Source organism: Fundulus heteroclitus, chromosome 20 (assembly GCF_011125445.2).
Source record: "Fundulus heteroclitus isolate FHET01 chromosome 20, MU-UCD_Fhet_4.1, whole genome shotgun sequence".
Classification (NCBI taxonomy): Eukaryota; Metazoa; Chordata; class Actinopteri; order Cyprinodontiformes; family Fundulidae; genus Fundulus; species Fundulus heteroclitus.
In genome coordinates this window covers 41,656,360-41,671,152 of record NC_046380.1, presented here as the reverse complement: position 1 = coordinate 41,671,152, position 14,793 = coordinate 41,656,360, and the positions used below count along the sequence as shown (strand labels likewise).

Sequence of the window (14,793 nt, the reverse complement as noted above, 5' to 3'; positions counted from 1 at the left end):
ATTTTGGCCTTATGTTAGAAACAGGGCAGTGTAGTCCAACTACTCTATCCTCCTGGTAGAGATGGATAGCTCTGCCTTCCAGGAGAGAGTTGTGTATGTGGTGTTATGCCAGTTCAGACGTGACAAAAACGGCATCAATTCGGGACGTAACGGACTGTGTTACCCATGATGCAATGTGGTCAAAATGGCCACCAACTCATGTGGTCAAAATGGCCACCAACTCCCATCACGCAACACGGCAAAATGGCCGCCGATCAAGATAAAGTTGCTATGGTGATGGCTATAAAACCCGATCACACACGACAATCTATCTTCTTCCCTGGCTTTAGCCAACCCGAGAAGACACACACAGCTGTTTCCGTTGGGGCAATCCCACGCCACGTGTTCGAGTTTCTCGCTGGACCGAGATTTTTCGACGCAACGGTTATTCCCTGCTTTGCATAACAGGAGGTCGACTAAAATAAGTACTTTTAAATTCCCTCTGATCAAAAGACTGAGAGACGGCGTATCTCCCAGTGATCGAAGAGGACCCCGCTTTGTCTGGTCAACAAAGCGACTGTTGAACCCGGAGGAAGAAACGAAGGAGTTTCTTCCCCGTCCCGCTGCAGCCTGCGGACAACTGCGCTCGTCAAGACGCGTCCAGAAAGCCACACTACTCGGAGCGCTCCGGACCAGCCCCGAGGCACCTCAAAGTAACGGGGTCTCCCCTTTTATTTCTGTCTCACCAACAGGATGTTTAGAAGTGCCTGGGCAGGCGTTAGAACTTTGTAGGTGTTGGTTAATGCTTTTATTCCACGACGAAGTTGGAATTATTTTGCTGAACATTTTCTTTGTATGTGCATGCATTTTACAATTGATTTTGCTGTGTTGATTTGTGATTCATCAAAAACCCCGCCGTGGGTCACTGTTTCAGTTCTTTTCATCTTTTTTTTTTGCTTCCCCCCCCCCCCCCCTCTTCTCGCTTCTTCTTATCAGTGTAATCTCTTTGTCCGAGCTCAATTCGCGGCTTTGTTTAAACTCCCAGTTAGCCGCGCCCTCTCAAAGCGAGGCATTATCCCATCAGCGTAAGCGTGGTTACGTCATTAGGACCTCCCCTCATACGTCATCGTAGCAGCCATCTTGGGAGGGTGACGTGTATCTGAACTGTAGGGAGCTTAGCTGAACTAGCTTGTGTAAGACATCAAAGCGTCCAGTGAGATTCCCGAAGCTGTTCTGTCTATCAATGCTGATACGTCAAATGCCGGTGTTTTGAGGGCGGTGTTAAACAACTGTGAGTTGAGTTAAGATCTGCTAACCGCTCATTTTAATCCATTGTTTATTTTTTGTTTTGTTCTTTTATTTCCACATATATATTTTGCATGTTTTAGTTTAGTTGTGAGTAAGAATTCCAAAGTTGTTGAATCAGAGAATTACTGTAACAGGGAATTGCTTTTGGTTCAATAAAACCAACGACTGCGGAATAGACATTGTTTTGTGTTCAATCTAATTCACAGTTGCAGGGCTATTCAGAATTCAGAGCTAACCTCCTTTGGAGTTAACATCTGACATTAATACAGAGACATATCATTGGATGGTGATAAGGAATAATGATTTAAACTCTAATTGTAGTTACATTGGGGTGCTCACAGCCTGCTGGATAAACCTCGTCGGTTAACAGTCCGACCTGATCATTTATTCCAGCATAAATGAGTTCATAACAGCAAATTAACTAATGCATTAGTAGTATAAATACCTACAAGCTTATAGCTAACATCACCACCATTTTAACTATATTTGTTATAGCGGAATTTTGAGTTGAATGATTTATTATTTAAATTATAATACCAAATTATAATAAATAATAATAAGCATATTCAACCAGCTTATGGCATAACATAAATTGGCTTTTCCCTGGGTGGGTGGAGTCTACTTATTGGCGTTCCTTTAGACTAAATCGAATAACCAGCAACTTATGAATTTAATGAACACAATCCATATTCCAGCATTTTGACTGCTCACCTTGCCAAAAGGACTATTCAGTCATAATTGATTAAGGAGGTATCATTACTAAATATATACGTGTTTGTGGTGGTTTGAGGTTGTTAACCTGAGGTTTGAATATTGATTTCTGGACTGGAAGTCAGCTAGATTGAAATAGACAACAGCCAGCGTCTGCTACTTGTCAATCAGTCTGTGTCGTGTTCTGCTTTGAAAAGAGAGACCTTGCCTCCATCTGGTGGACGTTGTGTGTAATTGCAGCATAATTGTTTGAAAGAAGGACACGAGTCCCCATCGGCTGGACATTGTGTGTAAATACAGCCCAGTCTTCCCAAAGTGAAGGGCACCCTGCCTCCATCTGGTGGCAAGGATAGGTAGTTGCAGTCACGGTCTTAAAGACAGCTTTTGAAAGTCAGTCTCTAAAAAAAAAACTTGCCTTACGGTTACGCCCTTTTTGTCTTTTTAATTTAATTTTATTAATTTTTTTTACTTACTATCATATCTTAATTTTTTTTTCCTTTTGAATTTTTTTTTTTTTTTACTTTTATTATTATTTTATTTTGGTAATTTTTCTTTTCTTTCCTCCTTTATCCCCTCCTGCTCATCATAAGTGGTCAAAATTGAGCTGTGATTTTAAAACTAAGGTTGCAATTTAGCGGTTTTTAACTGTCATTCTTTGCCACCTCTGAAGCTCCAAAACACTTTGCTATTTTCCACACATGTGTAGAGCACCTGTTCTTAAATAACTTACATCACAAACAAAGCCACAGCTTTATCACTTAATTACTGGCCGAAAGGTTAGTGGTCCATGTCACTCAAAGTTAATATTCTCAAATTTAAACAAGCATACTAACCGTTCCTAAAACATAGGAGTTGTAAGTCGCAGGGTTGATTTTCCCCTGCGCAGCCTAATTAAACGCACGTATTTGAACCCACTTCCTGCAGTAAAGTGTCAGTCATAGTGCGTGTTTGCTGTTAACAGTTAAAGTGAAGCCACTTAACAGTTGTTGTTAGCAGTTGTTGTTTAGCGCTGAGCTAAACTTAAGTGTATGCGTTGTTGCTTAGTGCTAAGCTAGAATACAGCGTTGTTATTTGTTGTCTGTCATTTAGCGCTCTGCTAAACTACAGTGTTGTTACTTGTTGTGTTGTTATCCATAGCTGACACAGAATGGATAGTGAAGATTCCTCAGTGTTTAGGTCTGAAGGAGCTGAAGGTCCAAACCATTCCATTGGAATTGGAATGGTCATTAGCTCACTGCTTAAAATGACACCGGACGAACAAACCTGCCTGAATCAGTTTAACATAGAGGACTGTGAGAGGAGAATTCAGGAATTGGTGGAGGAGGTCCAGAGCAAGCCAAAGGGTAGATTGGTAGCAGATGTCTTGGGTGAATTATCTGCATTATACCACCGAAGGTTAGTGATAGAAACTGAGAGGCGTGTTTTAGCTGAGGAAAGAATCAGGGAGCTAGAACAGAGAAGTGTTCAGGGCAGCTGTCATCTCAAAGAGGAGTGAGAGGAGGATCGCATTAGCTTGCAGACAGAAGGATCTGAGTATGAGAACTCCAAAGGAAAACATGGAGATCACACCTGGAGGACATTGGACGAACTGGGCCCCCAGACACCTTCTGAGCGAAGGGCAAGCGAAGGTCAGCACAGACATAGCAGTGTGATACGGAAAGAAATGCCTAAACAACTCAAGGCGGGAAACAGGACTGATTCACATGATGTAAGTCATGGAACAACACCTGCTTCCCACCCGACCCCTGACACTGTCCGCTATGATCTTTTCCCCCCACCAGGGCGACGAGAGCACCGTTCCTGGGACACAGGTGAACCCCACTCCTCTGAACTGTGCCCACAGACAAGAGTTCATGACAGGAAGGGTCCGCCGGCGTCCCACGAACGGCCGCCTCTGCCAGGTAGGTGGTCAGAACTGGAGCCTCCCTCCTATCGTGGTCACCGCAGGCAAGAGTCGTCAGGAGAAGACTCAGATGGACCAGCCCCGATCCCTGAACAGGGACTGCGGATGCGTCAACTTGAGTCCCTGGCCCGAGACATAGAGCGCTTTGATCCTAGCAATACAGAATCCACCATTGATGACTATCTCAGAGTACTACCGTCGCTTGCGGGCTGCTTACTTTCAGGGACGAAATGCTCCCGGCTTGGAGGAAGAACACACTTTCAAATCTTTGTTCCTCCATAATCTTCATGAAAGCGTGCGTTATGAGGTTACCATGCATTGTAGAACCAAGAAACTTACCATGCAGGAAATCAGGAAATACGCGCAGGTGGCATGGGAAACACGTGTCCGGCCCAACAAAGGAGTCGACAGTGATAAAAAGGTTCTGCAGATTCAAGCCGAACCAGAAAAGAGTTTAGGTCTGGAGGGACATGAGATGCCTCCCTTCAAACCTAAAACTAGATTTGGTCCTAAGAAGCAACATGGTTTTGAGCCGCAGCAGAAGAAAGCTTCCCAGGATAAGAGAGGTCAGCATAACAGCATGGAAGGTGAGAGGTTTCAAAAATGACACAGGCCGGATCCAGCTCGATACGGTAAGCAAACTGACAGGTCAGGAAAGCCGAAAAGCACACATGACAACAAAGGCTGGAACCTGTGCATGGAGGAGTCAATGAGAAAGGAGATGGAGGAGACTTTTCGCAGGTTGCTAGCCGAAACAGTGCGTCAGATCGCGCCGCAGCCATCCCAGCCATCATCCAATCCTGTCGACCCTCCAGGTAAGCCAGGCCCAAAACCCCCGTCAGCATGACTAGGCGTGGACCAGGCTCCCCCTTCTAACAGAGTTTATCTGATTAAGGGGGGGACCAACCAAAAATTCACCGACAACCTTCTAAGATCCCATCAGCAGGTGATCAGAAAACCCCTTTTCTAAGGTTTTTAGGTGAGCTAAACCATAATGAAAATGCACACCGCTTATACTGCTCGACAGTTATCGGAGGATGTGTAACTGCAAATGCCCTTTTAGACACAGGTTCCGAGATCAGTCTAATGTGCTCAGATTTGTTTGATGAGGTGACCAGAGCTATGGTGTCTCTTGGGAAACCGTTCCAGGTGGAGACCTGCAACGTGGGCATCACCAGCTACACTCAGGATCAGTCATGCATCACCAAACGGGCGTGGTTAGACATCACTTTCCGTGACATGACCATGCTGCACCCCATCTACATATGTACTTTGGAAACAGAACCTTTTCTTGTGGGTCAGGACCTGTTGAACAGGTTAGCCCCACTCATTGACTGCTATCATGGTCACCTTTGGGCCCAAGTGGGGACTCCCAAGCCCCTCACTTCTGGAAGTGGACTGTCCGTCCCTATCAACCAGGTGACATGCTCCGAGGAGCCCAAAGAACTTTTAGCACCATTTCTGCCTTCCACAGAGCCGATTTCCAAATCCTCTGACACACCACCGCTTCTCAGCGATCAGAGAACTTGCAGCCACACATCTTTCCTCTGCTCATTTAAACACTCTGGAGTTGAACCCTATAACCCCAGAGTGGCCGACGGTATGCACCTGGAAAGCACATTCATGCCAGACGTGCTGCTGGCTCTTTGGTCAGAGAAGTCTGCGATCAGCAGAGATCTGTACAGCTCTCTGTGCCGTGAAAAGCCCCATCTGGCTGAAACAAAACACAGCCACTACCTGCTCTCAGCAGACTGGCCTCGCCGGCTTCTGAAAGCAACGGGGGTGTGCATACTTTATGCACAGATTGGCACAAGACAGCTCTCTCATCCTTTCAGCATTGTGGAGAATTTACATCCTCCAGTATTTGTTGGTGCTGATCTTCTGGTACGGCTGGGTGCACAGCTGGACACTTGTAACCAGGTCCTGTGGGCCCAAGCTCACGTGACCCCAAGTTCCTTCCTGGGCACCCCTGAAGCCATGCGATCAGGGCAAACCATCCCACAGGCTTGCCAGGTGGCTAGCGAGACAAACATGCTAATACCACCACAGACTGCAGGCGTACCTATTAGATTAGCCATCTTGAAAGGTCAACAAATACAGAGCACACAGGTTTTCTTCCAACCCCTTTCTTATTTCCAGGAATCCAACCTGGTCATCCGGGGCACACCCCTGCTTGAGCTGAACAACCGCTCAGCTTACCTTTTAGTGGAGAATCCAACCCACATGCCGATCCAAGTGGTGGCGAAGAAACCTCTTGGGGTGCTCATCGAAAGCTCTTTCCACGACTTTGAGCTGAGCATTCCCGTCATTGGAGACCTGCCCTTATCTTTGACCGGCAGACAGGACTCTCCAGACACCGTGTTTACTTTTCCTTCCAACATGATCCAAATCAGGCGACATGAAGCTCTGCCTGCTGGATCCATTTGTGGTGCAACGCTTGAAGCTGAAGGAAACCTGTTGGTGTATGCGACAGCAACCGACCCAACAGAACCAGCACCAAATCAACCAGAGAACCGGGACTCAACCACTGAGCCCTGCCCTGGTTTCGAAACAGAAATTATGCAACAGCTGGGAAAAGCTGATGCACTGACCACTGAAACAGAGGAAACAGCATAACAGTGGAGTGATAATTAAATATGATAATTATATATGTAATATTATTAAGCACTTGGGGAGAATATTTAATGCACCTTAAGGTCTGAAAAATACAATACACCTTTTAAATTAAACTTTAAAATCACCAGTGTTTAAGTCTGATGGAGAAGTTTGTCTAGTTGAAATTGGGGTGGAATTAACTTATACTTCCATACAAAGACTATACAGCGCCGCACCCAGGAGCAGGCAGCTAATCAGTTAGATGTGCTGGAAAACTGGGAAACAGGCAGCTTGTCTGACCTCAGAGAGCTTTCAGCAGCTTTTTTTTATCCTTTTTCTCTTTGTCCTCCCCCGGCTCATCAGCAGCTCCTGCGTTCGTCTCTTGAGATGCTCAGTCCACTTCCACTGCTGCAGCTTGTGACAAAACCTCACAGGTTGTCCACAGCTCTATTTCCCTCACCCAGTGTTGTAGTACTCGAGTCCGAGACTCGAACTCGAGTCCGAGTCATTAGCTAAATTTAGAGACTCGTGACTTGACTTGGACTTGAGCACTGATGACTCGAACTTGGACTCGGACTCCTACATTCAGATCATTCTGACTCGGAAATTGAGAAAAAGACTCGACTTTTTTTATATCATTAGGCTATAATTTTAATATGTCATTAGAATATTATTTGGTGTATGATTTTAATATCTAAATGTCGTACCGCGCACGTGACGTCACCATTTCATGAGCAACGCCCCTTGCCGCTAAGGTTGGGCAAACAGTGTGAGAGCGCACGTAGCAACCAGCCATTACACATGCAACATATACAACTATATGACCAACTTTACAGCCGTTAAACTTTCACAAGAGGATGTCCACGCGCCCAGTTTACTGGTAGAACTGTCGTACAACATACCAACGTTCAGCTCAAACGATGGCTTGAGTGTCGAGGGCTCGGAAAGACGGGCCGAGTTGATAGGAAGGTAAGTCGTTGTTTTTCTCCTGCTTGGTGTTCATGCCGTCATCGGCCGTTTTTTTTTTGTTTGTAGTCACCGTCCAGGAATCGGTATAAATTTTCCGGCCCGCCGAACAATTTAGTCCGGTCCGGTGGCCAAATGCATTATCATTATCCAACGGCTATATCTCCTCGCTGCATCGACCGATCCACACCAGATTTGTTGTAAGTCATGGGGGAACACTGCCGAACGCGTTTGTGGGAATCGCCCGGTGGACGAGCGAGGAAAATGCGTAACAGCATCTGCGGTGGCGGGCGGTCGGCGGTGCGCGAACCCCGCTGGCCGGCCGGAGCCGCGGCGGTGTGCGAACCCCGCCCGCCGGCCGGCACCGCGGCGGTGTGCGAACCCAATAGGCCGGAGTGCGCTTGGCTGCGAGGGCCGATCGACGCCGCTTGCGGCTTTAACATCCTTCATATGCGGCCTATCAGCGTACCTCGAGTCGCTGTTGCGCGTTCCATAACAACAATGTTTAAAAACCATGGTTAGGAGACGTCTTAGACTTGGAAAAAGCGGTAGTTTTACCGAGTAAAACCAAGGGTAACTACAGCGAAAGAGTTATTAGTGCAATGGAATGTTACTGCTTCATGTCATACATCACACGTCAATAGTGACTCGACTCGGACTTGACTCGGATGAGTAGTGGACTCGACTCGGACTCGACTCAGATTTTTTTTTTAATGACTTGGACTTGACTCGGACTTGAACACTGGTGACTCGAACCTGGACTCGGACTCGAGGCATAGTGACTTGACTACAACACTGCCCTCACCTATCTTCAAGTACTTCCAGACTTTAGACGTCTCCAACCCTTGAAAACTTCGGCAGATATTTAGAACCAGACTCACTTGTGAGGAATCTGATGCTTTATCCACCACGTCTATTTCCTCTGGCTCAGACAGAGCCAGCCGCTTAGTGGTCCCCAACTGCACTGACTTAAAGACACACACACACACACACACCAGCCTGTAGAGAGAGGACTCATGCAGCCTGACCATTTGGAAGAAAACTGGTGGAGTTTTTTTTCCAAGGATGTTAGGAAAGTAAAAAAGATGAAACCATCAAAAATAAAGTCAGGGCTTCAGAGGGCTGGCAGAAAACCACGGTTGATTCTGTTCATGTAGTTTATTGAGAATGACTTAAAATGACCTTGTTGTCTATAGGTCATGTTCGCTTCATAGACTACGAATACTCCAGCTACAACTACCAGGCCTTCGACATCGGCAACCACTTCAATGAATTTGCAGGTTTGTGATGGACTTTCTGATCTGAACGTGAGGAGCCGTGTTGTGTTTACGCAGCCTGGATTATTTGCATCAGTGTTTGTTCCTGCGTGTGAGCAGGCATGGCCGAGCTGGACTACGGCCTGTTCCCCAGCCGGGAGATGCAGATGGACTGGCTGAAGGAGTACCTGCAGGCATACAAGCTGTTCACCAAGAAGACGGAGGAGGTCAGCCAGCAAGAGCTCCAGACTCTCTATGTGCAGGTCAACAAGTTTGCTCTGGTGAGGAGAAAGCCCCTCTTTCACACTTGGATAAATGCTGTGTCAGGATATCGTTCTCAGCTGACATCTAACGTGTCTCCCTGAAGGCTTCTCACTTCTTCTGGGGCTTCTGGGCCCTCATCCAAGCCAAATACTCCTCCATCGACTTTGACTTCCTCGGGTATGTCCTTGTTCTTATGGTTATGTGTCAAAGTGTATTTGTGTTTAATGACTCCACCCTCCACCTGTGAGCTTGGATTTGAGGCATTTCCCTGAGAACAATCTGTCAGCGTGTGTGAACTCCAGTATATCACTGCAGCCCACTCTGTCACTGGACACACCTCAAAGTCTACATCTGTCCTATGTAGAGATGATGGGCTGTTGAGCAGTGCCTTCCAAAAGTATTCACACCAGCTGAGCTTTTCCACCCTTTCCTGTGTTAAGCTGTGAACTTCACTGCATTTTTTACAGTTTTATCAGATAAAGCAGGACATCGTTGAGAGGTTGTAGATGACAAACACTTGTGTTTAAAGCAAAAATCTGAAAAGTGTGGCCTGCATTTCCGTGGCTGACCTCCCAAAGTGACTGGCCGGACAGGGGGAGCGTTAGAGAGGCAGCCAAGAGGTCCAACTCTGGAGGAGTTGCAGAGTCCCGGTTTAAGTGGGAGAATCTGCTGAAAAGACATTATTAGTGTGCAACAGCCCACATAATGGTGAAATTTAGCTCACTGCTGCGTTAACGTTTGGCACAAGCCACGTCAAGTGCACAGCAAACGCATAAAATCCTATTTGTGGTGGATAATGAATAGGGCTGGCTGATGATTCAATAACGATATATATATCGATAGACGTATATTGATGATAGAAAAAAGGTAAATAAAAACTTCAGTTGAGTAAAAGTTTTCCTTCATTATGCATTCTAGCCTATCATGTACATTGATATTACAGTCACTACGTCCTCCCGACCAATCACAACGCAGACCCAGGAAATGCTGGGTCTGCTACTCTTTTTTTTTTTTTTTTTTTTTAAACGTGTTTTTTGGTAAAAAGTTGGTTGAATACAGGGTTGAGTTTGAATTCAGTGTTTGTGAGTACTGCATCTAAAAATAGTTTGCTAGGCAACAACATAAATGGCCAGGGCTGCACTAAAAATGTTTTGAGTTTGTTAATTATTGATCCAATATGATCGACATATAGATTTGTGGTGGATAATGATTTGCCCGACTCTGAATGCGCCATTCCGGTTTTAAAGCATGTTAAACCTTCCTTTTATACCAAGAGTAACTCTTCAGTGCTGTCACTCCTTTCACCTTGTTGCAGGTACGCTGTGCTGCGATTCAACCAGTACTTCAAGATCAAACCTGCGGTGACGGCCCTTCAGATCCCCGAATGAGAGGAGGCCAGGGGGAGGCTGCAGCATCTGAGAGCCCACAGGCGTCCTGTTGGACCTGGGACCGCTCTGTTCCGTTCTGTTAGGCAGCTGCCAGTGGACGGCCGCTCAGTCTGCCACGCAGCCTTCGTCTTATTCATGCGCAATTCCTCTCATTCCTGCAAACTTACCTCAACCTAGCTGAAGAGTGGCAGAATTTCCATGTGTGTGAAAGGATCATTGGTTTATTTATGTGCGAGCGTCAGAACACCCGTCAGAGTTGGGGTGGAGTCGCTGATAACCTGCTTCGCCTGTCATGCAGCCGGGGTTGGAAGGCGGATGGGTTAGACTGAGTGTAGGAGCATTTTGTCAAGCGTCCATCCCGCCTGTCTGCTGACAGCTTAGCTCTTCCTCTGCTGCTCCTCTTCATGTTTGGTGCTAGGAGCTCATCGCTGCTGTAATGTGGCTCCGTTCGAGCTTCTGTGACTCAATCAGCTTCCTGCTCTTGCATAAACAAACTGCTGATCGTGCTGCTAAGGTCGACCTTAGATCCACCACACACAGCAGGTAAATCAGCGAGCGGACACCCTGTTGTTTTGTAGCAAACTGTGAGGAAGAGGAGCTAAACGTTTCTTTTTGTATTGATTTCCATCGTGCCCGCCTCAGGTTAACGGCTCCTTCTCTTGGGCCGCTCTGACAGGTGTTCTTTAGAGGACGGTCCTGATGGAGGAGAAACACGGCCACTTTGAGCTCCGTGTCCGTCCACAGGTTCGATTTTCCAGCTTCTTGGCTTTTATGGCTGTGGCGACTCGCTCGGTTAACTTTCCATTTCAACTTTCCAGACACGTTGGAAAATCCCAACCTCTGTCACCCCTCCGTGCTGCCCTCCTATGTCTGCTCTCTCCTCGTGTTTCAGTGCGATCTCCTTCCAGCCTGCTGTTTCCGGCTTGCCCCCCCCCCCCCCCCCACACACACACACATACACATTTGGAGCCATACTGAATCTGACAGTCAAACATGGCAAATTTTTTTCAAGTCCAGCTTTGATAAAGATGCATCTTGAGTTGTCCGAGGTCCCCGTCGAAGTAAGTTGCTCACTGAACACAGTTTAGAAAATATCGGCTGCGTAAAACCTCACTGGGTGCAGCTCATTTGTCTCGCTTCACACTCCTGTCTCCTCAAATCGTCCAGGAGCACTAAACCTGAAGCCGTAGCTGCTTGTCTGTATCTAATCTTACTGTATCATGTCCGCAGTTGATTACAGCCACACACTCCTAATGTGTAATCCCTCGTACGCCCACAGGGGGAAGGCGGTGAGCTCTGACCTTTTGTTTTGCATTGCCGGTCTCACATTGCAGACATGGTTCAAAAATTGAGCAGATGAAGAGAGCAGACACACTAACTGATGTCAACGCCTTTCGTTCAGAGCAGTTGACCTCCTGGTACTTTGAGGAGAAAGTGGAGGTGATGTCTTCCTCTAAAACAAGACAACTGTAGTCCTCGCAAGGCTAATGGAGGCTCATCCCAGGTCCGTGTGATGCACGGTGAGGTAAAGGGTTCACACCCACAGTGGCACATATTTTGGAGCAGAGAAGCACTTTGAACTTTAGAGTAATTATCAAATGACAGAGCGGCATGCGTAGATTTTTAGATGAAGGCCAAATTAGTGAAACGACTGCTTTAACGCACAATCATAGTACGGCCTGGAGAAAAGGCACATTTGCACTCTAGAAGCACTGAAACGCTCCAAATGAGGCTGAGCCTTCTATGGACTTTGTCTGCTGAGACATTCAGAGAAGATGCTCAGCAATCTGCTGAAGACTTATTCCACACAGAGCTGAGGTTCTCCAAAACCGCAACACAGTTAATTTGCAGATGTTTGGACCGAGGGTTTTAAAAAATTCGGTTTCTTTCCCAGCATTAGTTAGCTGACGTCAAGTCGTCGGCATTTTCCAGATGCACCGATTGCTTGTTGTAGTCCGAGAAATTTAAATCCTTGAAAACATTCCCTCTTGTCGGACCAGCGGATCCATTTCCCAGAAGTTCTCACCGTCATGCCTTTTAGGTCTTTTAAAGCAGTTTATTTATGTAGTGAATCTAACATTGCATTTCCCACCTTTTTATTGCGTTGTCTAATTCCAGCTAAATAGTTGGCTTCAGATGCATTGAATTGCAGTTTATTTAAGGTTGAATTATTTCAGAGTGAATGTACTAATGTATTTTAAGAAACACTGTTGATTTCTGCTTTTGTTAGATGCACTGATTTCCTTTTTGTAAAGCATGAACTAGAGGCGCAGCGTTGTTGAACGGGCCGGTGCTCGGCCTGCAGATGGGACTTTGTACATGTGTTCATCGGTGGAGACGGAGGATGTAAATACTGTAAGAAATACCATGAAAGGTTTACTGTACATTGATCCTGTGGAAAGCATTATTTAACGGTTGTCAGTGTATTTCCATTAAAGACTAATGTGATTTTAAAAGGGTTCTCCTGTCCTTTGACTCGTTGAGCATGCAAATCTGTAGCTGTCCGACCTGTGTCCATGTGCCGGCTTCCTTGTCTGCTGACCCCGGGTTCTGATGGAAGGAAGGTTAGAGCGTCTGCCGTGGGACATCCTGCCACACGCTCTGGTTGACAGAATAGGCTAAAACAGAAAAACAATCCCTGGGGGTGATTTATAATACAACTAACTTTGTGGTGTTTAGTTAGAACAGCCCGATTCTGCTTTGATCACCCTTAGGTCCAAGTGAGTGAGTCCATGATTGTTCTGTCAGACAACCCAGATGTTCTCTGCCTCTTACCGATTCAAAACTGGAGAAAGGGTAGTGTGGGGGGGGGGGTGTTCCGATGTGTTAATTTTCCTTTAAAGTAATGCTGCTTTTCATGTCCCATCATAAAAAAACATCCCATTTAAGTTAGTAATGTGATAAATGTAGAAAGTGTCAGGGTTTTGAATCATTCCAAAAGGTGCTTTACTGGGGCACAGTAAGGTCTTCCAGATGGACTTACCACCACATGGAGGTTTCTACAGGTGATGTACAGTAGACAGGCCCGTTTACCTAACAAAGATACAGCTCATAAAATTTGAATATTAGGAAGAACTTCAATATTTCCTTGACAGCCGCCTTTTGCTCATCTGCATTCTTGGCTCTGGTGTCTTGTCTTCCTCTAGATAACACCCCAGGGATTATCTGCGGGGTTCTGGTCAGGACGGGGCCAATCAAGCCCGGTAACACCATGGTCACTGGACCAGCTGCTCAGCATCTCCGTACAGTTTGTCGGTAGAAGGAGGCATTAAGTGCTCAGAAACCTCCTGGTATGACCTCCATGATAACTGGACTTCAGAAAACCCAGTGGACTAACACCAGCAGATGACATCACACACAAATCACTGTGGAAACTTCCTGCTGGACTTCAAGGAACCTAGATTCTGTTCTCCACAATTTGGGACTTTGATTTCCAAATGAAATGCAGAATTTACTTTCATCTGAAAAGAGTCATGTCAAGTTTATTTGTATAGCACATTTCAGCAGTGAGGTGGTCCAAAGTGCTTCACATGAAAATGTAAAAACACATTGAAGCAGTCACTGGTTGTGAGACGAGTAGCAAACATTAAATTGCATCAGGTGAAAATATCAATACAAAGAGGACTTTAGACAACCATCGAGTTCCTTTTCTAAAAAAACATCTTAGGCGGGGTAAATTACATTTACTGTCATGATTTGTCTACGTGAACCCGGACAGAGCATGCACTCACAGAGTTTGTTCTATTGCAGTTTATTGAAAGTAATGAGTAGGATGATGATGACCAGAGTTAGTAACCGGACTGGAGATGATGGGTGTAGGAGCAGGCTGACTGGAAGAAACTGAAGAGAGTTCTTGGAGCTGCTGGGCTGCTGTCAGAGCAGAGGTGCAGAGTGAGACAGTTCTTGGGGTATGGACTGCTGGAGCACAGGGTAGCAGACAATCCAGTAACAGAGCAGAGAGCAAACCTGGAGCACAGAGGAAGAAGGCAGTCCAGCAACAGAGCAAACCTGGAGCACAGAGGTAGCAGGCAGTCAGGCAACAGATCAGCAGGGACAGTTCTTGAGATCCGGGGGCTGCAGTAAATCCAGCAGCTAGCAGAGGCACAGAGGAGTTTGGAAACCCAGCAGCTAGCAGAGGCCTTACTTGAGGCACAGAGGAGGCAGGGAATCCAGGAACAAAACAGGGAACAAACCAGGCTGACAGATGTGGAGAATGACTAGACAGCCGTGGTGTTGATAGAGACTGAAGACGAGCCGGTTGGGAAGAGAAGACTGAGGGAGGCTCGCAGGTGGAGTGAATTCAGACTAATTAGTGCCTAACAGGTGTGACTGATTGCTGAGGAGTGGAGGGTGAGGTGAGTAAGAGGAGAAATTGAAAAATAACAGGGAAAAAAAAGCCAGACCAAAACTAAACCATGACACG

The 14,793-nt window shown here is 46.3% G+C and overlaps 1 protein-coding gene across 1 annotated transcript in view; it reads left to right on the top strand.

Moving 5' to 3' along the window:
- The window catches only part of etnk2 (ethanolamine kinase 2), a 28,188-nt gene extending 15,362 nt beyond the window's left edge, over positions 1-12,826 (top strand). The window contains exons 6-9 of the mRNA XM_012853680.3: positions 8,659-8,742; positions 8,839-8,999; positions 9,086-9,159; positions 10,298-12,826. Of these exons, the coding sequence (XP_012709134.1) occupies positions 8,659-8,742; positions 8,839-8,999; positions 9,086-9,159; positions 10,298-10,370 (392 nt within the window). The 3' untranslated portion in view covers positions 10,371-12,826. The remainder of the gene's footprint in view (positions 1-8,658; positions 8,743-8,838; positions 9,000-9,085; positions 9,160-10,297) is intronic.
- Positions 12,827-14,793: the final 1,967 nt, after the last annotated feature.